This window comes from Phycodurus eques, chromosome 12 (genome assembly GCF_024500275.1).
Source record: "Phycodurus eques isolate BA_2022a chromosome 12, UOR_Pequ_1.1, whole genome shotgun sequence".
Lineage (NCBI taxonomy): Eukaryota > Metazoa > Chordata > Actinopteri > Syngnathiformes > Syngnathidae > Phycodurus > Phycodurus eques.
Window position 1 is genome coordinate 19667499 of NC_084536.1, and position 25002 is coordinate 19692500.

The 25002-nt window shown below is 41.6% G+C and overlaps 2 protein-coding genes across 5 annotated transcripts in view; one reads left to right on the forward strand and one right to left on the reverse strand.

Annotated features, from left to right (window-relative positions):
- Positions 1-19914, forward strand: nxph2a (neurexophilin 2a). Its single transcript, XM_061692254.1, has 2 exons — positions 1-161; positions 15623-19914. Exons 1-2 carry the CDS (start codon positions 117-119, stop codon positions 16364-16366), a joined length of 789 nt encoding a protein of 262 aa, XP_061548238.1. The 5' UTR covers positions 1-116; the 3' UTR covers positions 16367-19914.
- Positions 19915-21764: 1850 nt separating this feature from the next.
- Positions 21765-25002, reverse strand: part of spopla (speckle type BTB/POZ protein like a) — a 16353-nt gene continuing 13115 nt past the window's right edge. For all 4 annotated transcript variants that reach the window (XM_061692597.1, XM_061692596.1, XM_061692594.1 and 1 more), the window contains exons 10-12: positions 24739-24881; positions 24548-24601; positions 21765-23217 (exon numbers count right to left, since the gene is read on the reverse strand). In XM_061692597.1, coding sequence (XP_061548581.1) covers positions 23073-23217; positions 24548-24601; positions 24739-24881 — 342 coding nt within the window. In that variant the 3' untranslated portion in view covers positions 21765-23072. The remainder of the gene's footprint in view (positions 23218-24547; positions 24602-24738; positions 24882-25002) is intronic.

A 25002-nucleotide genomic window follows, 5' to 3' on the forward strand; every position in this document is an offset into this window, starting at 1 on the left:
CCAGAGATGTTTGAGCGGCATATGCGTGTCTGCCCCAAATCTTCACATCTTCAAGAGGATTTAAACGTTGCTCTTCTTGAATAAACACTTCCCAACCACTAAAAGAGTCACTAAAGATGGGAGCTCTGCAAATATTCATCTTTTCTCTCCTCTTGCACCAGGTGAGACTTACTTTTTGTTATATCTGACTTTTTTTTTTTGCTTTGAGGCATGAGTTTTGCATATTTCCTGTAGTTATCAATTGACCTCAGAGCTGCAACATTGCCTATAATTCAATTTAGTATTATTTAAATGCATGGGCTGTCATGGAAAACATTTTGACAGTCAGTAAATCACTTTTCTTCCATTAAGTAGTCATTGTGACGTTATCAAGAAACCCTCAATATGGTTATTATTCTTTTTCTAATATCTATGATATTCATATTTCAAGTGTTTTCTAGAATTAAAATGCATTCAAATGTATTTACTTTCGTATAACATCTTAATCAAACCCATAATTTATTGCTAGAACTATCATTCATTTATTAAGTGTTACGGATTGAAATGTGTTTTTCAACAATATACATTATCTTATTATTCGGTCATATTTCCCAATAATTGTGTATGTTAAAAAATATTTTAAAAAATGTATAGCGTTAGAGGTTGTGGCCAATCTTTTTTAAATTTAATATCACAGTTTTCCAGCAACTATGCATAATCAAATGCCATTGTTTGTTTACTAGTTTTGTGTTCTTTAAATGTTTATAATGTTGAGAATGTTTAGTGTCTGTTCATTTATTTTGCACACAAAAAAAAAACAACTGTCAGAATTGTTATTTATCTACCTTTATAGTTGTTAGTCATTGGAGTATTTCCATTTTGGGCTTCACATAACATCCGTCTTGGACATCCTGAAAATTTAGACTTTTAAGAAACCGAAGACTACAATAGGTGCAAAATACAAAAGCTTTAGAGCTCGAATTGTTACTTCTTGAAAAACTCCATTGTGGTTATCTGTTGCCATCATTTGTCCCCGTGAATGCTTCATATTTACCGGAGATTTCTTTTTCTAAAGCTCGTCTATTTTGATTGCAGTAATAAGCTCTCCAAGGAGATAGCCGAGTCTTACAAAAGTCTTTTTTTCCCCCCTCACATTTTTCCTGGAAGCCGCTGAGGTAGGTAGCTGATAACGATGTAGGCTTTATCAGGATTGTGTTGGTTTGAAGGGCCTGTTGGCGCGATGGCATCTGGACAGAAAATGCCATGCGTTTGAACAAGTTCTTCACATCGCTGCTCGGGGCTTCTTTAAACGGTGCCTTTAGGTGCGCAGATGTAGCTGCACCCATGTTTTAAGTCGTCAGCCTCTGGTCTGTCTATGAAAAGCCGTGCCTCCGGGGGAAGAGACAGACTTCTTCCCTGGAGTGCCTCTCTTCACATGCCTCAGTGGATGCAGACTCACCAGTCTGACTGGAGACAGACAAGTTGGCCCTCATCAGTACACCCTTTAGCCTCTTAGGGCTGAAATATCCTGAAAACCCACTTCGTAACGCAAGGAAAGGGCACCCCAAGGATCTGTTTGGGTGTGGCACGCTAGTCTGTAGATGTCAGCATTGCTTGTGTCTCCTGACTGTTCACCGTGACACACGAAGACTTTTGGTTTCACCCGCCCTAACAGAAACACTCAGAATCTGAGTCAAAGTATGAAAACATAACCCCGGTCGCGACATCTGTGCTCTACGCCCGGGGACAAATAAGCGGGTCAGTGCCATCCTGGGAGAATCCATTCTTCCCCGTGACATCTGCTGCAGTTATCCCCCGTGCAGCGACAGCAGAACAATGTACATACAACATACTGGGAAGCCGGGCTCTCATCCGTCTTCCGTCCACCTGCCCTGCCTTTATTGCACCGATTGCATGCAGGCAAGAGGGCGTCTTTAGCGGGGATGACATTGACGAAGTCCATTAAGGCTTTTGTCTCTTACGGCTCCTTGGTAATATTATGTCACAACAAAGCGTCGATTCTGGTGGCCAAGAAGATCCGTGTTCTGCCTCCACAGACGTGTGACAAATTCAGGAGACAAAAGCTGAGCTGTTTACTCGCGAGCGTCTCTGGAGCGACTCGCTTGGAGTTCATCCGCAACTTTGATGTGCGCCGATTTCACGGATTACGTGTCATTTCTCACGGGAGTTGGCTCCAATTTTACACCCTTGTTTATTTTGTTCCCCAAAAGTCTCAGAGACTCTGATGCAATTTTGTTCCGGTTCATTTTCGCGGCTGAGATTGTTGTAAGGCAGAGTTGGGCGTCAAGACAATGAGGCCTCTGTTCAAAGTCAAAAAGCACTCTGGCAAGGACAGCAGCTTGATTCCATTCTTCATAACAAAACACAAATGCTACACAAAGTCCCTCCCTTAGGATGCTATAACCCCTTTCCCCTTCCCCGTGCTCAATTAGCTTTTCTTATATTATTTATATATTGTGTATTTAACGGCAGCTAACACTAAGAAGTGTAATAAAAATGTACAGTGCGGGGGATTAGGAGCGGTTCTTTAATCTCACGCTTGTGATAATACCGCATGGGCTGATTGATTAGTTTTTCAGGAAGCTTATGTCAGAAAAACCTAATCCGTTTTTGGATTGTGCCAGCCTTGTAAGGTTTTCTGTGCCGCCATTTTATCATGCCGCCGAATTACAGCGCTGCCAGGCTGTGATAAGGTCCTCGTCTCTTTTACAGACCGCACCACCCTACCCCGGCGTCCACCCCCACCCCACCCCCCGACTCCTTGCCTTCCCGATGGACAATAAGAAATGTGTTTATATCCTTCACATCCCTGCTCCGCCGGGTCTTCACATCAACCTCTCTCAGGATTTGGTTTGTAAGAAAGCGAGAGAGAGGGGAAAAAAAAAGAAGCGGTACTTAAGTTTTGGCTTTTTGAAAGCTGAGCACAGCAATCGCTTGTAGAGGGAGCAGTATATGAGATGGCAAAGGCAAGCAGGCCAGTGGAATCTCTGTGGATGTGATTAAGCATGGATTTGTGGCATTAAAGGGCCTAGCTTGCGTGCATGCGGCGCCTTCCAGGAATCATTTGGGAACTTTGCACGGTACTGATGTGAATCTTTGCTCATATTGGGGTCACAAGCTTTCGGACACAGGGCTCGACTGAATAATCCCTCCTAGACAATATTGTATGTGGCATTTACAGTCCTCGGCCTGACCGTTGTCTCCCACATCCACAGCAAAGGTTGTCATCGCCGCAGGTTGAAACCCTCAAAGCCGCTACGGCTTGTATTGACTGTTTCGAGCCGCGCAACCCATTTCTTTTCCAATCATCCGGCGTAATTGTGTGTGGTGGCGATCAATTCATGATAAAGGTCTTAAAATGAAGAGAAGGCAGTTGAAAGTGATTGATAGGTGTGACAAAGTTGCCCTTTGCACTGACAGTAACGTTCGCTGGGGCGGCTGGATGGATTAAAGACTTGAGTCAAACAATTAGGAGCAGTATGATTGGTCTTGTGATGTGAATGTGCGAGGGGGAAGTGATGTGCTGAGCCCTGCTTTAGAAGTACTTCACACTCTCCGCTCTGCTGGATCCATTATGTTTAGTATGATGTTGAGTTTCCTGATCTTGGTCCACAGCTATGAATTTTTATGACGGCCCGCGGCAACGTTAGATTCCAGCTTCAGCTATCTTACAGCATCGTCATTACCACTCTGCAGGATCAGGACCATTACGGCGCCCTCGGATGCACATCGTCACTGGGAACTAGGCGACTAAATGCATTTCACTACTGCGGCGCGCAACATAAGAAAATGTAGATAGTAGTGTACACTGAAGCGTCATGTTCTCAAACCAACTTAGCAGAAAAAAAGTACAAAAAGTTATAGCGCTGTGTTGTGCTCGAACTGGATTCTTTTCCAGCAACATGATACTTCACGCTCCACAAAGACTGCTAATTCTGCTGTGACTCACTCAACTAATCGAGCAGGCATGCTATGCTAAGTGTGTTGTAAATTACATAATTTCTCAGCAATTAGCGTATACGATTGTAAAATACCTGAAATGTGCCAATATTAAGAAGGCAAAATCATATTTTCAAGCCTAATTCATTCAAATAGAAATGCATGGTCATACATGCCCATAGGGCAGTGCTCCAATTTCACTTAATTCGTCTGAAAATTATTGATTCATTACAAATATATCTTTGTTCATCTATCTATACCTGCAATGTATAGTGACAGGCAAAAAAAATAAATGCTCTTCCATTTGACTACAGAAGGTACAATAACCGTGTTGCCATTTTGAGACATTCTTGTTTGGTGGTGTGTGGACATTGAATCTCGAAGGAAAAATGTCATAACTCTATTAGAGAACATCCTTTTACCCATACTGAATTATTAAAAAAGAAGGCGCGTTTTCACCAGTTGTCTGGATTATAAATGATGACATGCGTGCATAATTTTATGAATAACATCTAGCCGTCCAGACAAAAGGGTTTTTAACACTTCCCTACACCCCAGAATACACCACACTGTGGCATCCAAAGTTTTTAATTAATATTCGACTGAAGCAGGCATAGCCACCGCATGTCAAAGTTTTGAAAAATGATCGCCTTCTTTAATTAAAGCTGTGGAACTTTCCTGTAAAAGACAGGTGTGACAGCTTTACAATAAGTACAATAAATCTCCTTTCTGATTACGCTCACTTTTGCTCTTCTTTCGTCTGTGCTCTGAGCTTTGAGGCCTTGCTTTCTTTCTTCCAGCTTGTCATTTCCAGGCCTCGCAAAGAGCCGTCAGCTCCCCTCCGTCTCTGTTTATGGCTTGTGAAGTGCTTGTCTTCAGAGCCCCCACGAGGAAAAAGGAAGCCACGTTTTAACTTGCCCGTGTTTCTTCTTCAAAGGGAACGGCTTCTGTCAAATCAACTGCGGCACAATATGTATCACTACAGAAACAATTGCTCTGTCAAAATTCACTTACTGCCCTCATGGGCGAATCAACCCCAAAAGTATTTGTAATAAAAAGTCCATATCTGTTGTGGCAAGGACTTGGAGAGAAGGAGACACCAAACTGAAATTAGCACAAGGTCACTGAAACAAACTACAAAGGAACCATTGGATTCTTTTTAGAATAAAACTTTTTAAGTATTAGTGGTGGATTTCTACAAGTTGATCTATGATGGTGTACAAAGTCAAAGGTGTTTTAAAGTGGTCTAGAGGATGATAATATGTTTCAAGGTGGTATTACCTCCTTGAATCCCTCCTATCAGACTGTGTGAGATGTGTTGCAGGTGTCAGGAGCTTGCGCAGGACTTGGCGCTTTGACCGTGTAAGGGGATTAAAATGAAAGTGATGATGCGTTGAAAGGTAACGCCTGTCGAAAATGTGAAGTGTTTATGGCTCGGCTGCTGTCACATGTGGCAGGTGTTGAGATAACGCGAGTATCCGCCTTACCTGAAGACTTCTGTCCAAGAAGTGAACACTTTCTAAACACCCAGCATCATGGCTGCAATTAAATCCCCCACACTGAAACATAAGATGTTTTGCTACCCAAGGTGCCCTAGGAGAGATGTTATATGGCGCCGCCTCCATTGGTGATTTACATAGCTTACAAAGGAAATCAAACAGCATTGTTTTTACGATTGTTTTTAATTTATAAAATAACGTCACCCAGTTTAAAATGTATATTTTTTTAATTCAAGTATTATGATCTGAAATAAAAAATGAAAAACCAAATGGATACATGCTGTCTAAGATGCATGTAAAATAGACAATGTATTTTTTTCCTGATATGCGTATTAGATTAGTTACAACTTTAGTCATTACAGCAAAATGTTGCTTAGCAGATGCAAAGTAGTAGTCAAATGGTATTGATTGAATTGATTCAAAATTAATTGAGCATTGCTTTACATTTGAATCTATGTTAGCATTTTCATTTTAGGAATTAATAGTAATAACTCGTATACAGGTTGTTATATTGAAGATAATTCCCCCCGATTGCCACGGCGTTCTCAGCATTTGCCTATATTGCTTCATTGGCAAGCCAGCTCTGTCACCGTTATAGGGGGAACATTTTTATTTTTCATTTTAATTTGGTTTGCTCTCCTAACCTGATTCTAATCAGCATACAAAGTTCCTTGTAACCCAGCTAGTGTTGCAGTCATTCACATGTCCAGTAGCAATTTTGTTTTAGGGGCAAATAGCTCAGTGCCCCGCTTGGTCCAGCACATATGGCTGTGGTAACTTTTTCCTACCAAGAAGTTATTCAGTTGCAGAATTCATTTGTAAGAAAAAACCCATGGGCCATTGGTAGTGTGATGGTTCATATGCTGCTGGCGTGGCTTCAATTCCCACTCGGTTTCAACCCAAGTCCGCCGGGATAGACTCCAGCTTCTGTGAAGTTGCTGAGCAGTGTAGAAAATGGATAGATGGTGTTTGTCTGTCTTTTCCTGACTGTGTTCTCTACCTCAGTTACTCTTGGGAACATTAGAGTGAGTATTTCTGTTTTCTTCATAGAGTTTTACAGCATAATTACAGTCGTTCAAACGACTACTGTGGCGCATCTAAGCTCCAACACAATCCTTACCAGTCAACCTGTGAGTTGTTCAGATTTTAATACTACTTATTTCATGGGATATTTAAATTGTTTATCAACCATAAACAGTCATACTGTAGAAAAATGTCAACCACTGCGATTAGTAAAATGTAGAAACAATGAAACACTGAGTCACACTTTAATATGAGTCATGTCAAACGTGTGCCAATAAGTTGCTAACTAGTGTCAAATGTGACACTTTGAGGATCTTTGGAGTGAGGCTGGAGTCTTTCAGTACTTCCCTGAATGTCCACCAATTACTTTTCTTACCAGCAGTGTATATTATTATTTATATATATTATTATTATTCGACTCTTATCATGTTCATCCTCTCTTAAAATTTCTTGTTGATGTTGGTCTTTCTTTTGGACTTGTTGCAAAAATTTGAACAAAAAAAAGCTAAACGCATACAGAGAATCAATAATTTGATCCTCGCTGAACAAAGATCTTGCGCGATATCCCGTCGTCTTGCTGGATGTTTTCCCCCAAAGTTAGGTTGAATTCCAAATAGTTCCACTGTATTTGTTGTCGTTTTGTCTATCGCTGGCTTTGAAATAACACATCAGACTGAGAGCGAGTGCTGCAGCCGATGTATTTGGCTGGTGCTGCATCATTTTTCTCATTTAAAAATGCCGCCCCCCCCATCCTATCAGGAGGGGGAAGAAAGATACAAGTTGTGGTGGCAAAAAGCAGACGCTATGACATGACTAATATGTCACCTGATATTATCCACGCTGGCGAAAGCAGCGCTTCATGCCGTAATTCATGCAAATTGTAGCACGCGAGCCGCTCTGTGACATAATGAATAGCCAGGTAGTGTTTTATAATAACTGTCTTTGAAAAAGCTGGCTAGGAAATCTGCCCCAACCGACTATGTTTCATATGAGAGGTGTCTTTCAGTGTTAAAACATCTAAAGCATTAGTTCATGCTGACTTTGGCACCTGCATCATGCATCTGCAAAAAAATAGAAGAAGAAGAATTGAAGAATCCCTTCATGTTTAGTGTTCAGAAAATACATACACATCTATTCACTAATTTTCAACTGTATGCATTAAATGTCACTCGTTCTATCAATGGACAGCTCCCCACCATCTAAACAACTTGACCCCCATCTTGACATGATCCCCAGTTGCTCGTTATGTTTCCTGGCAATGTGATCCATCTTTTTCAGGTCAACTCATCTGTCCACTTGAAAAGTGGTGAAGTACCACACTCTGGAGAGACAGAACAAATGATACCATGGGATTATGTGACCAAAAACATTAGCATCACTTCTCTTTGAGCTCGTTAGCCCCTCCTTTTGCTTTTCTTCACTTAGAATTTATCTTAGCCACAGATGGGGTTAGCGACAAACACACAAAGGTGCAGCATTTATTTATTTAATGGTTGCCTATGCCCCACTAGATGCAACAGTCTCCACTGCAGAGACAATTGAGCTTGTTAACGTTTATAAACAATCTTATCAACAATCAACTATTTCCCGGCAACATTAGCATCATTGCAACGGGAGCAAAAACCACAGAAGATTCTGCGACAACGTACTCCACAAAAATAGTGGCCACGCCGCAGTTATGGTTTGCTGACAAGCGGCCACTATGTCTATTGCTACGGCGACTTGTATACATATTTTATGTATACAAGTCGCTGTAGGGAAAGAAGATCAGCCTTGTTCAGATGTCAGACTTGGGGAGACCATGACCCAGATGCATTTGGGTTCGTTACAGAGCTGCTTGCACAAGTTACCTGAGGTCTTAAGTACCTGACACAATGGGCGGACGATGGTCCCTTAGCCGAGCTCAGGCAGTGTAACTGCGAGTGTATACGACATTGATCTCGGCATTTTGTCCTTTTGGAGGGTTTTGCTGCTGGTGCATGTATAGTCGTTTACTGCATTTGTGTTGGCTTTATTCTTGCTTAATGTTTTGTTGGATATATTTGTAGAAAAAACAAAAAACAAAGATATTGTTAGTGCATCTAAACCTTTGAACTAGTGTCACATAATGATCATAAAAAATGTTGTTGATTCCAATAACAAAAGTTAGAATGTCAGGAGGAAATGCTGAATTCACACGCTCACACACCGTAATGGTGGCATTGTGTGATGAGTATGGGGCGTCCAGTGCGGGTGATCTGTAACGATCCAGCGCAGCACTGAAGCACCTGCCATGCATCTCCCCGGACACAACTCAGATTAAAAGTGATGGCTTTGGTGCGTGAGGCTGTTCCAGTGATCAGAGCGCCAATCATTCTTCTTGTCTCGCGCGCCGGGCTGCCTAAGCACCTCCAGGGCTTTCTCTCCTCGAACTGGCTCTGGATGTGAATCATTACAAATGATATGCCCTGGAACATAAGAAAGAAGATGGCTTGGGAAGGATGCGCCAATGGGGATTCTGGGCTCACAATGGTTTTAACTTCAGAGGGGCGATTTAGTCGTGTTGGTTGTAAAAGAATGCCGTCATTCAAAGTCCATCCCAATCTTACGTGGAGATGCTACATCCTTGATACGGCATGTTTTAAAAGTGCAAATTTATCAGTAGTGGTTTTCACTTCAGTACATAGAGAAGCATCAAGCTAATTGAGCTTCAGATGTAGAAAAAGAGCAGACAAATGAATTACAACACCAAAGTGAGGTCAATTTGCACAGATAAATCCATGGTGAGCAGCGTGCATCATTGGAAGTGCTCTTCTTGCGCCGATGAGCAGGTTAATTGCCCATTTTGTTTATCCTCACAAACACACCTGAAACCAATCCAATCCTCCCCCGATGCAGATTCTGTTAACTAAAAAAAAAACAACTAAGCAGCAGTGGATCGTGTTAGCTCAGAGATGCAGTAAGTTTGAAAATGAAGACGTCGCAAGCGCTCAACACTGCCCGCAAAAAATGAGAAAAGCCGCTTTCAGATCACAAGTGGCAGCCTTGTCAACCGTGTTAACTTGAAAGAGATTCCATCATCGCCATCAAAATTCCGCTGTAGCCTCGCCTGCGGCACACAGCCTGTCACAGCTCAGCTCAAAGGCATTTCAACGGCATCTTTTCAGAAGATCCAGATGTCGTTGGCTTCTTAATAACCTTCTAGAGGCTAGTTGTGGTCACTGGAGCAATTACCTTTATGTCAGGCCCTAAAAGATACGCCTACCCACGGGACAAGCAGCCAGTCGGTTCCGTAGCGCTTATTGCGTATGGATGTCGAGGCTGACCTATCCTGGGTGTGCGCCAGGGCGCTGTCAGAATTCAAGTTCCAGCAGAAAAAATATTGATCTGCACACAGAGATGTAACACACAGAATACATGTGTCTGGAGGGATACAACCTTCACACGGGATATTAATACTGTACTTGAATTGATAAAGTCTTGAAAAGTGTTGACTAATGTGGATTTTACCTGCACATTCATACAGTATGTCTTCTTAACTGCACGCTCACAGCAAAAGCACATGTACAGAACAAGGTCTTGCCATTATATCTGCTATCAGTGGCGGTTTCTGGCATGTGCAATATGTGCGGCCGCCCTGTGTAGGACGAGAGAGATGCATGGCGATGCACTGTCTCTCTAGTGCAAGTGTAAAAGAGCAAATGTGAAACTCGGGGCTGGTTACATCTTGTAATCATGGGTAAGCTCCAATATAATGTTAAGCTGATTTTGCATCAGTAAGGTTCCCTTTGATTTTTTTTTTTCGTTTGTGCAATGCAAGATTTGTTTTTGTTATTTATTATTGTTGCCGTATGCTTCATTGTTAAAAGTTAATCATATTTAAAAAAAAACATAAGGTCCACTGCAGTGTGTTTTTCATTAATGTGTGCGTGTGTGTCTGGGTGGTGGAGGGTGTGGGGGGGTTCAAAAGGGGTTATCGCACAGGTGCCAGTCAAGCGAGGACCGCCACTGATTACAATACTATAATATACGATACTATAAGTGCTTTGGGTAAAATGAGCTGAAAACTTTATTTATGAAAGCAAATCAGTGTCTTAACATAATATTTTACTATTTAGACAATCCATTTTTAAATATTGCGGTGCACTTTTTTTGTGCAGAATCCTATGAAACTAAAATAAATAATCATTTTTAAAAGTTACATTAACAAATGGATATATTTAGTAGATTCATTACATTAACTCACCTGATCATGTCGTACAAAAATATATTGTTTGAATTGGAACTTTAATTGATAACACAGATGATAATAAATAAGTTCCAGCCATTGATCATCTATCATTTTTTGTTTTAGCTACAAAGCGACGCTTTTAAATTACCATTAAAAACATATATACAAACAAAAAATGTATGGTACTTCTTATTGTGTCACAGCTCTATACACAGGCAGACGTTACACACCAACTAAGATGCAGACAATCATAACCGAATTAAAATATCATTAGCCTATTAGCATAATTGCCTGAGTCATTTTTTATGTCATGATTTCAGAAAACGAGAGAGACAACAAATTAAACAAACAACAAGAGTCCTCAATTCAATCTGTGCAGATTTACCATGACATGGATGACTAAGAAACTACACAGACATAAAGAACACATTTCTTATAAAGCACATTAGTAGTTTTTAATGATATTGTGACCGTAAGTGGGAAAACGACTTGGGCAATTATCCTATTTAGCTAACAATATACTGTACACAATAATGCTGGCAGTGTATTATTTATAGCACGTCCTATAGTCTTGCGTGCCTCCATCAGCACCGCTACACGTGTCTGTGGTTGTTGATATATGATGTGTAATTATTTGTTAGTCACGACTGAGGTAGCTCAGGAGTGTTAATTATGCATGATTATATTGAATGAGCGTGCCAGGCCCAGTCAAACTTGTCGTGTGTGTCGCACGTATTGACACTCGTCTTTGCCTTGCGCTGTTCAGACGAGATCTGCTGTTCTCAAGCTCTATGAGGCTGCACTTATTACCATTAAAATGTCTCATTTCAAGTCGCCCTGAAAGGCCTCGAGCGCGGCAGCAGAGATTAAGAAATCTTAATTAAGCTTTTTGTAGATTCTCCTTCATAAGACCTTGCCTCATATTTTCATTGTTTTGTTGTTTTTCCCCCCCCCCCCCCCCTCTCTCATGGCTGAGTTTCTAAGACATCACTTGTGCCTAAATGAACAAGGAGTGTGTGTGTGCGTGCGCTTGTGTGTGTGTGTGTGTGTTGTCACAGAGTGACAGCGAGAGAGCGGCAAGGTGAAGCTTACGCGTCAGTGAAGGATTTCAGGTTCTCCGTGCTTCATCAGTGTCGGGGCGTTGAAGTAGATATGTCCTCTCCTCATCCCCTTGTTGCCACTGCAATTTCCCCAGTTGCTCATCATACTTAAACTTCTCTCATTTGCATTATAAACATCTCAAGCAAAGCTCAGCTGAGAGAGAGAGAGAGAGAGAGAGAGAGAGAGAGAGAGGACATTTAGTTACCCCAATGGAGCTCTTTCGACAGGACAGACAACATCTAGTGGAAATACTGTACTTAAGACACAACAAAGTAGTTTTAGTAGTGCTGAATCGTATACTGTACGTAATACACGTTCGGGTGCCTGATTTTTCTGAGAGTCCAAACTTTAGCCACGGGTCTCAATATGATGCAGTGTAGTTTTAACACCATTGCAAACCACAATAATAAACACAATGTTCTTAAATTGATACTTCTCTGACTGTGTCAAACCAAAACTAAATGTGCAAGTGGTCATAAGGTTTTGGCTTGTCATAGTGTGTATATGTAAGAAGAAAGCCAATCAAATCGTTGGAAATTATTGCTGACCTCATTATTATCAGCTGATTGCTTTGGCGAAAAAAGAGTCTGACCTTAACAGTCTTTTATTTCTCAATAATGTCCAAGAATGTACAGTATATTATTATCGTTATTTTTATTAGTACTAAAGTACATCAAATCTGCATTTTAAAATTCAAGATCCAGGAAGGTTTCTTGTCAATTTTACAGTTATGTACCAGACATTCAGAGAATTAAAAACAAAAGGAGATAAAGGGTCAAGTAGAAGAGCTATAAAAAAAATATATATATATCTGTATTTTACTGAAAACAAAAGTAAAAATATAAAAGTGATAGTGTTGAGTGGGACTAAGTTGAAACAACAAATATAAAACAATACAATTATTGTGTGATTGAGGTTGATAAGACATAAGACAAGGATTTATAATGCATTTTTTGAAGACGGTTTTCAACGCACACAAGGACAACGTACAATTAAACTGTAAAATCAAGGTGAAAAGCTAACACGAGAAACACCAATGTAACAAAACAAGACAATGGCATTGTTGAGAGGATCATATGAAGCACATATGACAGTCATGTTGGAAAGTGGCTGGTATGTGATTGGTTGGTACAGTACATTCTAGTTTATCAACTGGATGCCCAGTAGGAGAATCGGTCTTCTATAACCATGCATTATGAGTAATCTATGTAAAGGCAGAATTTTAAATATATGGAAGTTCATTAGATTGTGCAGGTAATCATTCTTAAGTCAATTTTGTTTGGTTTATTATTAGTAGTACTGTATAGTATTGGTATAATCTTGAGAGGTGTGGCACAAGTTCTCAAATTCTGTACTTAAGTAGAATGTACACAGAGCTGCCTCGCCCATCTGGCAATATTAGCAAAAGCGAAGGACGCTGTGGCCTCTGGGTGGCGCCACAGAACTGGAGGGGGTGGGGAGGAATCATCTTTAAAAAAAAATAATAATAATGTTTATGTTTTGCTGCTAAATTCTAAATGCTGTTAAATAATCCGGCCAAGAAACTATCATAGTCTTCTCTGCAAGAGCCTGCCGTACGTCCCTGCGTGCCTCTGTGTGGGTGGAGGGTGTGTGAAAATGATTCAATATAATTTTATTAAAAGTAGTTACTTCAAATGGCTGGCCATTAGTCCAGGGTGGACCCCACCTCTCGTACCAAATTCAGTTGGGATAGGCTCCAGCACACTCGTGACCCTAATAATGCAGTATAGAAAATGGATGGATGGATGGACGGACGGTAAAGCGAGTTATTACTATTAACTTTTAAAATAGAACCGCAAACTTACATTCAAATGTTAAAATATAGCCAACTAATATTACTACAAATGATAATGCTATATAACCCATCGTACATCATGGAACTGAAAGGTTTTATGTAACTCCAGCAGACAGACCTAGTTCGTGAGTTCAGTCCACGTGCGCTTCACTTCGGCTTACAGCAAAATGGTAATTACTCTGGAAGTAGCGCACAGCAGCTCAGCAACATCTGCTTCTTGCAGTGATCCCCGCAACCGGGCCCGGGGAAAGCCGGCGCTAATTACTAATAAAACTAGCTAAGCTTATTGCGGTGAATTATTAACGCTTTATCTGAAGTGGACCAGGAATCGCTCCTGAGGCTAAACAGCTTTGAGGCACAAGGAGGATCACAGTTCATTGCTGCATCTGGATTAGCACTTAGCACGTACTTAACCATATGATAAGCCTGTTTTATTGTTGGCCACCATTACAAGTCAAGGTTCATAGGAACGCAACATCAAAGAATTGCAGTGCTGGTTTGAGACCAAGTGCCATGTTAAATTGAGAAGATTTTACTTGACTTATCTACTTGAAGGAGGGAGTGATGTACTTACTATATATCATCACTGCAGTCATTCGGTCGTAGCAGCCCAGTGCTGAAGATAGCACATCTTTCTGTTTTGGGGGGGGGGGAAAGTGCATCCGGGACGAGTGGGACAGCCTACGGCAACACAGCAAACCAAAAACTACTGCTACTGTATGCTTGTACTATAACATCGCGGTGACAGAGATGCTGGTTCAAAACATGGCGTCCATAAATCACGTGGTATGGTTTAAACCGAGGAGAGAGCATGTGGTCCGTTCAAAGCGTGTCCAGACTTTCTTTTTATACGACTTCGACTACAGATGTTGTTGCTGTGGCTCTGCACGCACGTCCCAATGTACAATAATTACACTTCATAAAACCTGTTTATTTTTTACATTCACTTTTATTGTTTCGGATTACTCATGACATTTTTCACTCATTTCATTGGGGAATTTTGATTTCATATGCAATAATCTTGAAATGCAAGTTTAATTCAGTCCGAGACTACGCTTGTAACTCAAAACATTTGTATCCCAGCTCATCTTTCCCCACTGAAATGATGGAAATGCAATTAATCCATTCCAGTCCCCCGACCTAAACAAAAATGTGTTTGTTTTTTTAAATATGGAAAAGTAGAGTACTTTTTAGTACTAAATTGTACAAAAAACAGAGCGTAATAACATAATGAAATAGAACATAAAGGATTTAAAAGTTTGTGCTTTACGATTTAATGCTGCAATTCAATTCGTTGTGCTGCTCCTTCTGGTATGCCCTCCTTGGCCACCCGGAGGCATTTTAATAGCCATGCAGACACAAACAAAGAAGAACTTCTACTACTACTGTGACTTAAGTAAGATGCTGTAATGTTAGTCATTTTTTCATAGAGGATAAAGAATGTGTGCCTGTGAGCATTGTTATATTATCTGTCTACGGCTGTTGCCACATCATTTGTGTTAAAATATCCGTTGCTTATAAAACCGCGACTGTCCATGCTTACTATTAGCATGTCAATCGCATTTTGCATTATATTTTAGCATTAAGCTACCCTTCCATGTTTAAGGCAACGTTGTTTTGTGTAATTCTCTTTCTTTTATGTTTAGTTTGACAGTTAACCTGTGACGCGAGTTGAATTGAGTGCACTGCCACCATACAGCGCTCGTATCTCAAATTTGCGCTCACAGGTCAAAGCAAAATATCGTCTCATATGGCTCAAATGTCGAAAAACTCATTAGTCAGGTGGCTCGTATCTCAAGGCACCTTTGTACGGGTAAATTGTTCCGAACTTGGCTACCTGCAGCCTACGAAACAGATTAAGCTCATATGTCAAGGTCCCACGAGGGCTCGAACGATGAACCGCGATATTGTGGGGGGAACACTTTTGCATGCTTTTGGGTCCGTGTCGCAGTGAATTTGTTTGCAGGCGAAAATGAATGTCACATTTGCATAATTGTTGATTTGTGCCATTTGTGTGTTGCGTTTTCTCTAAAGGCCGCATGCAGCAAAGTACGCGGGGGAGCCACCGAGCTCGTGGAGTGGGGGGACGGCACGCACAAACAGACGTCTCCCACGGGCGCCAGTCCTCGGATCCTCAACCCCTTGCGTTTGTTCGCCAGGGCCTCCCCAGGGTTCAAGAGCAACGTGAGGGAAATGTCCTATATACAGAACATGGAGGACTTCTGGGACTGGTTATCTAACCAGACAGATGTTCAGGATCCGCAGGCCAGAACTAAGCGCAGGCCCATCGTCAAGACCGGAAAGTTCAAAAAGATGTTCGGGTGGGGAGACTTCCATTCCAACATCAAAACGGTCAAACTCAACCTGCTGATTACAGGCAAGATCGTGGACCACGGCAACGGCACCTTTAGCGTTTACTTCCGCCACAACTCCACGGGCCTGGGCAACGTGTCGGTGAGTCTGGTGCCGCCCTCCAAGGTGGTGGAGTTCGAGGTGGCCCAGCAGTCTACGCTGGAGACCAAAGACACCAAGTCCTTCAACTGCCGCATCGAGTACGAGAAGACGGACCGTAACAAGAAGACGGCGCTGTGCAGCTTCGACCCGTCCAAGGTTTGCTATCAGGAGCAGACGCAGAGTCACGTGTCCTGGCTCTGCTCCAAGCCCTTCAAGGTCATATGCATTTACATCGCCTTCTACAGTGTGGACTATAAACTGGTGCAGAAGGTCTGCCCTGACTACAACTACCACAGTGACACGCCGTATTCCTCCACGGGATGATGTGGCTCACCTGTGTGTGTGTGTGTGTGTGTGTGTGTGTGTGTGTGTGCGTGCGCGCGTGCGCGCGTGTGTCAGTGGGTGTGTGTGTGTGTCATGTGACCTTCAAATCATGCTTATGTCAACGTTTAAGCCCGGGGTGTCCACACTTTGTCCTCTTAGGCCCACATACAGAAAAATAGACACCTGCAAGGGCCACTTTGATATTCTTCCGTTTTATTTCATTAAACACACTAAAACCAATCGGTCAAGCAATTATATATTTTTTATGTATTGCAGTTATTTTGAGAAGCGGCTGTTTCACAGCAGGCTTTTGCTGACTGTTAAGTGAATTCAAAGATTTGTTTCTAAATACATTATACATGTTTGAAGATAATTGGTGTAAACATGTTTCATGACAGAACTATATTGTGCTGAAGTGTAGAGCTATAGCGTTAAACTGTTTTAACAATCTCAGCTGTCTGTCTGGATTTTTGGGGTGGGGCTATAATGGCGCCCAGTCACTCACGTCAGCGTCCAGGATGAATCCTCCCTCCCCAACTATATAAGAACTTGAGCAATTTTGGTCTCATCAGTGGTTTTCCAGCGAGGTACTGACAGGAGAAACCAAATGATTACACACACTATATAAAAAGACACATGCTTTTTTTTTTTTCTTGCTGTCTGACATTATGTGGAAATACCCAAGCAACATCTCAAGACATCAGCCAGGAAGTTAAACCCTGGGCTGAAATGGTTCTTCCCAAAGCATACTGCCAAACTGCTAACAAAAGTGGCTTCAGCATAATGTCAATGTTTTGGAGTGGCCATCACATAGCCCCGATCTCAATCCTATTGAAAATTTATGGACAGACCTGAAAAGGCATGTGCGAGCAAGGCGGCCTACAAACTCCTCCTCAGATGCCAGAATTTACAGAACAACTCGGTGTAGGTATTAAAATTCCTGAGTGAAAAAGTGAAGGCCACGACAAACCTGCCACGTGTCCGCCAGCCGAGAGAAGCCTGTTAGCTAGTAAGCTAGTTGATCGCCTCTCATCGCGACGTGGAAAGCACTACGACGACCTTTTTCTCCCCCCACAATTTTCACGCCCCTCTAAAAAACACAGAAAATAAATAGTGTTGCAGGCCCTGTCAAATTTAGTTTATACCGCAGGTTGCTAAAAAACAAATGCATGGCAGGCCATAGTTTGGACACCCCTGCTCTTCCTCCTACTTCACACACCTAAATTCCTGAGCAGGAATTCATGAGGGGACATTTAGAGGTGTAACTACAAAAAACTTCAACATGTTCTCAAGTGAATTGAAGCCGTTTCCAGCAAGCAAGTTGCATTCACTTCAGATTGTTTATGTCCATCCATCCATTTCCTGTCTGTCTGTTGTACTAGAGCGGCTCCAACTACCGGAGACAAATTCCTTGTGTGTTTTGGACATACTTGGCAAATAAAGATGATTCTGATTCTGATTCTGATGTTTGAGTTCCATAGCACTTTTCACAGAAAGGACTCACAAATACAGAATCAAATAGGATGAATTATCCTCACTCCTTTGTGCATATCCCTACAGATGTCTTTTGCTATTCAAAGTGAAATGTAATGGGTTTTGCTCCGACCTACCAATCAGGATGGAAAAATGTTGATGTTGTCATTCTTGAGGATTAATATCTCACAAGTGAATCATCTCAACACCTTTACTGTAATTGATAAGAACACCGTTCACCATTTCTACCCCTTTAATACTCACGTCTTCGAGATCAAAAATGTCACTTGTGTTACTCTCCGCTTTATCGCTGCGGCATCCTCCTCGACTGACACTGACAGCAGCGCTACTGCAACTGGCAAGAGCGTCTTGCTCTTGCTGTTGTCAGTCACGCGCATTCCGTGTTACTGTGAAAAATGGTGAAACTTTTGGTAGCCTCATCTTCTCCGCTCCACTGGGATAGCTCAGCTTCATTTTCCTCACATTGGCGCATCTTCTCGAATCAAGTCTGCACATGCATAGTCAGAAGAGGGAATAGTCTTTTCATGAGAAGGGTGGGGGCAGCACTCAAATGATCATATGTTTCCAAGTTCGAGAATTCAAACTAAAACAATACTTCCTTTAAGTCGTAGTAAGCAGTCTTTTGGAGACGTTTGGGGACCCTTGCAAATCTAAACGCTTCCCTGTGTTTGCTGAATGGTAACTCTGCCTCTTTGTCCAGGGACTTGGGATTTAAGAGGATGACTTGGGATCCAGAGCTAGGCTCTCACTGTACACCCCTCAGCCCCTGGCCTAGCACATTGTAAAGCAATGCTAATTAGGATGCTGTCCAGATGTTGTGCTGAAGGCGAGGCCACAGGCGGTCGGAGGTGCGTACATTGTAAACGATTCCCTCACCTCATCCAAACTCTCACGCATGCAATGAGAAAACGAGGAAGATTTATTCTACAAGGGCTTATTATTTTAGATTTTTAGTTTGATATATGGATGTTAAGGCACAAAGGAGTTGTGAATAATAGACCCACTCTGACAACAGGTTTTCAGTCCCTCTCTTTTATTAGGGCGTTCATTGATGATGAGGCTAATATTAAGCGTTGCTGACAAAAGGAGCCCATCGAGAAGAAGCAAAAGACAGGAATCATTAATCATTTGCATATGTCACTCGGGCCGCTCTCTGAACGTCTAATTGTGCTCTCTTTCTTCACCACCACCATTACGGTGCACTAAAAGCAGTCTGTTTGTCAGATGAATGTGCGGGTAGCGTGGGTTCAGTTCCCACTCAGTGACGGTGTGAATGTGAGCGCGAATGGTTGTCCGTGTCTATATGTGCCCTGCGACTGACTGGCGACCAGTTCAGGGTATAGTTCGCCTTTCGCCCGAAATCAGCTGGGATAGGCTCCAGTGTCCCGCGACCCCAACCAGGATAAGCGCTGTTGAAAATGGATGGATGTATGGCATCGTGCTGCATTCAAGTGTGAGTGCAATCAGCAACATTAGACTGTCCTGTTAACGGCCTTCATTTCATTTACACTAAATGTGAGGGGGAAAAAAATATGTAACGGAGGTGGTGAGGAGGGCGTCAATCTGGACATTTGCACACATGCACAACTGTACATTAGGCCTACTTGACCCCCCCCCCCCCTCCCACACTTTTTTATTTATTTTATTTTATCAACATCTAACATCTAACCTGTTCTCATAGTGAAGTGTGTCATGTGCTTTAACTGTTAAAACAGTGAAAGGTCGTACGTAAAACTATTTGCTTTGTCTGTATTTCATGTAATTCTCCCATCAGATGTAGAGTGAATGAGCCGTGCAGGAGGACGCTTGTATCATAAGAAAAGAACACAATCTGTCTTTTTAGTTTATCCAGTGTAAATGCTGTGTATTAACGTAAACGAAACCCTACGGCTTCACACTTGAAGTCAGTCAGTTTTAAAGAGAAATCCTGTAAGTGGACTGTTCCTTCTTAATTCTGGTGTTTGTATAACATGTAGATAAATGTCCAATGTATTTATTTGAGTTCCTGATTGCTTTTTTTTTTCTTCTCAAGTTTGTTCCGAAGGAACGCAGTGCTGTGTATAGTCTAAGTACAGATGTTCCTTTTTTTTTTTTTTTTTTTTTTTTTTTTTTTTTTAAGGAGGGGTTACTAAAAGCATTGAATTGTCAATTTACGGCATTAAAGTTGATTTAAACTTCATGAGAGTTTGTCCATTTTCACACTCGTCGCCTTTTTTATTTTATTTTTTTAAATTCCCACAAGGACATCTGGGCCGAATAAGCACAGGGTTTTAAAGAAATACATTTCAGTGTAGCTTTTTAATAGCTAATACATCTGTGTCCGCAGGCGTGTGTGATAGCAGAGGTACACCTCGGGGAGCACATCCATTCTGCTGGGGCCGCGGGCGGCAGGGTTTCTTTTTTGGCTTCCATTACTCTTATCTGATCAGGGCCAGGTATCCTCTCCTCCGCCCTCAAGACGCTCCTAGGTCGCACTGACCGACGTGTCCGCATCCATCGCTTTGCGCGCTTTTATCACTGACACTTAAACACGAGCCTGCTGTACGTCATTTCCAACGTGAAGGCTAATTTTCCAATAGCATGCTCTACATAAAATCCCCCTAAGACCACAAATAAACAGATTCGCCATTAAAAGTTAGGAGCAATTGTGCAGCATCAGTGCTAGAATTTTAATTTGATTGACAACCAGTTACACACTAATTCCTTAGTTATGAGACTACAGATGCGGTTCAGTAATGTAGAATAAAGGTTAATAATGGTATTAACTCTAAAAGTGCAACAACTGTTTTAAAAGCCTAATCTGAAACCCTAACCTTGTTTTTAAACCCTAATTTGAAACCCTACCCATGTTTTATAACCCTAGTTTGAAACCCTACTCAAAAATCCTAATTTAAAACACTAACATTGTTTTGAAAACCTAATTTAAAACACTAGGGCTGTTTGGAAGCCCTACTTTTTTTTTTCTTTTCAAATCCTGATTTGAAATCATACATTTATTTTGAAACCCTAATTTAAAATCGTAACTTTGTTTTTAAACCCCAATTTGAACCCCTAACCCTATTATAAAACCCTAATTTCAAACCCTAATCCTGTTTTGAAATCCTAAACTTGTTTTTTCATTCATTCATCTTCCATTCCGCTTATCCTCACTAGGGTCGCGCTGGAGCCTGTCCCAGCTATCTTCGGGTGAGAGGCGGGGTACACCCTGAACTTTCCATCTATCTATTCAAACCAAATGATGACAATTTCCATCAGTGAACACTGTCTGAATAAAAGCATATTTGAAAAATATTTATGAGTGCATGACGCGTACTTGACTGGATGTGAGGACTTAACTGCTCCAGGAAACAGCTTATTACGTTTACAGTGGATGCATCCGTGTGTGTGCAGTGGTTTATCACAAAATAGCACCTGGGAACCACAGTTGAATCCCTTGAATCATTTCTCTAGTCAATGAGTGACTTCCTCCTCGTGCGAGATGTGACCGTACACTCGAATTCCAAGCGTAAACGGGCAATTGTGTGTTTGGGAGGGAGCACCTACGCTTTCTCGGAATTGTTACATTGTCATTAAGTTTGGACAATCCTCTCGAAAGTACTTAACACATTTGAAAAGCCTTGCAACACCTTTGCAGAAACCCCCCCGCCTGAGACAGAAAGAAAATGATGAAAGGTGAAGTTGGATTTAATGGTGCTCCTTTGCGGGGCAGCAGGTGGACACATCTCTGCTGCTCTACGCGTTGAAGACACCGAGCTTCGTTAGCCTTTGCGTCTTGTGGCGCACATTTGAAGACAACCAGTCATCAGCTCCGTTTTATGTGTGGGAGAAAAAAACATGACCTTCAAATGGGATCTGAATTTAAAAGAAGAAGGGAAAAAAAAAAAAAAAAAAAAGGGACAAGAGATCTGGAAAATGTTTTAATTGCTTAATGCAGCCATTCCTGTGAAAGATTTCCATCTCACTGCTTCCAATCACATTTCAACATGACACCGCTCTCTTTTTTTTTACAAACGCTTCTGGTGTATTTGTCGCGTCCACGCTAAGATGCACCGAAACAAACAGGACAAGCGCTCATTCTGAACAAAGAACATCGCTGGCAAAAGTGATGCGCAGCATCCTACACGTCTCCAAGCATTTTAAGAGGACCTTTTGCTTTGAACATTATCAATTCATTTAATTCTGCGCCAACGCCTGTAAATACAGTTTAAAAAAAAAATAAAAATTATTATTCTTGGACACTTTCCTTGACAATAACATGACCATGCATTAGTCTTTCCACTTTGACTAAACCACAGTATCATGAGAAGATATATTTATTTGCAGGTGGGCAATACAAAGGTTTTCTTGTTCAAATTGAATTAATGATGGTTCACGGACATGAGCGGAATATTTCACTTAGACGTGAGCCTGGTTAAATATGTCAATACAGTACTTCCAATATTTCATATAAACGGGGCAAAAGACTTGAAATTGACACAGGGTCTTCCTAAATGTGTGGGGTTTTTTTTTCTCTTTGTCCCCCGACACAGACGCAACACAACAGACGTTCCGGTACAATGGTCTTCTGAGGATGCTTCAGCTATCATTTACATAGAAATGGTGCCATCAATATGGGGCATACACATCTTTTTAAAAAGTGTTAAGAACTGACCTTGCACTGAAAGTGTTCATGCTCCTTAATGTCTGGTCACAAAACGGGCTAAACATTACAAATATATAATATTTCCCATTTAGTTCAACCTTTTGTTTACGTTCCTATCGAACTCCATATGAAAGCAACTATTGACGGGAACTAGTGCAACCTGGAGGAGGCCTGGTCTTTGTGACAAGGCAGGCACAGAGTAAAATCGACAAAAATGAACTCTGGAGCAACTCCAGAGCAATGGCAGATTTATTAAGGCCATTTTGAACAATTACAGGGAAAAAAAAACAAAAAACAACAACCAAACAAACAAAAAAACAAAACAAAAAAACACAAGCAGACAGCTTGACTTGCTACCCATCCTGAACACAAGACAGTCGGGGCAGCAAAGCAAGACAGTCTTTTTTTTCTCCTCTTTTGTCCCCACAAGTCCATGTGCCAGCCTCCCCCGCATCCCTGGTGAGGAAGGGCCACTCTTCTCTGTTCAAGTGTGCTCTGTTTTGGTGGAATTCAGCAAGAGTGGCATCCTCACGAGTCTTTTCCTCCGCAGAGCCAGCGAGTAGTGGGCCGTCACGACTGTTTTAGACGCTTGCGGGGAGGACCGAAGGGCGGGCACTGCGCCGAGGCCAGGGCGCGGAAGGCCTCGGCCACCAAGTGAGGGTGAGACTGGATCATTGACTTCCAGCCCGCGGTCTCCATTATGTCTGTTGCGTGGCTGCAAGCACAAACACAATTAGGTTAATGCACGGACATTAAAAATCAGTGAACACAAATGACATGCTGAAGCAAATAAGCGGATGGTGTCTCCAACTGAAAAATTAAGGATCATTATACGACTTTATACTTTTTTTTTTTTATTATTATACGTTTTTTTAATAGAGTGGTGCCTTGCGAAGAGTGACTCAACTGAAGAGTTCGGCCAAATCTATATCGGTCAATATGTAAAACCCCCCCCCCCCCCCCCCCACCACAAGATCAGCAAAGTGCAATAACGTCCGCACGGAAACGTGACGTTTTCAGGCACGTCAAGGAGAACTTCTTCCATGCCAGTTTTAAGAGTGTATTAGTGTTTTAACCTCGTGTAAATTACTTCTTTCTGGACTAAGGATATGCAACTGTTAATTCACATGTGCACCATTAATCTTAGGCAGCTTACAGTTAACAGTCCTTATGTTGACAATGTTACTCATTAAAGTTCCTTATTTTAACTTTGTAATGTTCTGCTTTGTCTTGAATCTTAATTTGGGTATTATAATAATTTGTGCTCTTATACATTATATAGTATTATAGTGGTAGAGTATATCAATGTTCTTATTTCAAAAATATTGACTTAAATATGTAGGTAAAAGCTAAAACTTTAATTATGTGCAATAAATCAGTTAAATTCAATGAGAAACCAATAAATACAAGTTTAAAATAATGGATTCATTAAAATTAACTACAAGAAATTTAAATATATTGTAAGTTTACAATATATCAAATAACCATTTATTGAATGAGATAAATGAAATCGGTTTCCAGAAAACAAAACAAAAACCAAAAAGGGCATAAATGAATGCGACAAATATTACAGGTCACAATGTAAACGCTTGGTGGGCCAGATTAAAGAACAGAGCGGATCACATGTGGCCCCCGGGGCCGTACTTTGTCGAGCGGGTTAGAAAACAGGCATTGAGTTTCTGGATGACAGAAGATTTCCTTGCGGATTGGCTATACGAAATCAAATGGTTCTTCCCTAGTGAGACGTATGGACACGAAACGTGCCACAGTTTCAAGGTGTCACGAAAACACGAATAATCATTGGAAAGGAAAACTTGGCGACCACCCTCCGCTCATACAAAATGCGATAAAAGGCTCCATTTGCAGGGTTTCTCCAGCTACGAGTCTATTAATAACTTGGACACAATGATACGACGGCTCAAAGTGAAAAGGCAAATAGTGCGCCGTCCGCCCGGGCTAAAACAATGAATTCTAATACATCTGCGAGGGGCCCAGATAAGAGTGTGTTATTCATCTTGTGACACATATATCAGCTAATTACATACTTGCTATTCCAGTTCTTTCCATCTTTACAGCCCAGCTGTCTGAGGACACTGCACCTATGGCAAGGAGATAAAAAGGTAAGCATTCAGGGATGGTAAACAGAAATGGCAGCAGAAATTCATCACTGGAGGTTTTCTGCCCCCCCCCCCCCCCCCCCCTTCTTCTATTTCTTCTTCTTCCCAGAGATACTTGCCTGTTGATAAAATCTATGGCTTGTGCTTTGAGCTGCTCGGCGCTGTGCAAGTCTGCGAGGATGAGGGTGTCGGCCACATTCTCCACCGAGAGGCTGTTGCACAAGGCCTCTTCACACATGACTTTTAAACGCTCCAGAGCGTACTGGAAGCACACAGAGCAAGCGCTTTAGCCACTGCAGGAAAACGTGAGCCTTAGTCTATTGTCACCAAACGTGAAACAACATTTCATTTAGTGATTACAGCAGTTGAAGACACAGCAACCA

Excerpts from the sequence above, each read along its gene's own strand:
- nxph2a (XM_061692254.1), top strand. The coding sequence starts at position 117 with ATGGGAGCTCTGCAAATATTCATCTTTTCTCTCCTCTTGCACCAG. Across the intron at positions 162-15,622 it reads TTTCTCTCCTCTTGCACCAG|GCCGCATGCAGCAAAGTACG; the intron begins GTGAGACTTACT and ends TTTTCTCTAAAG.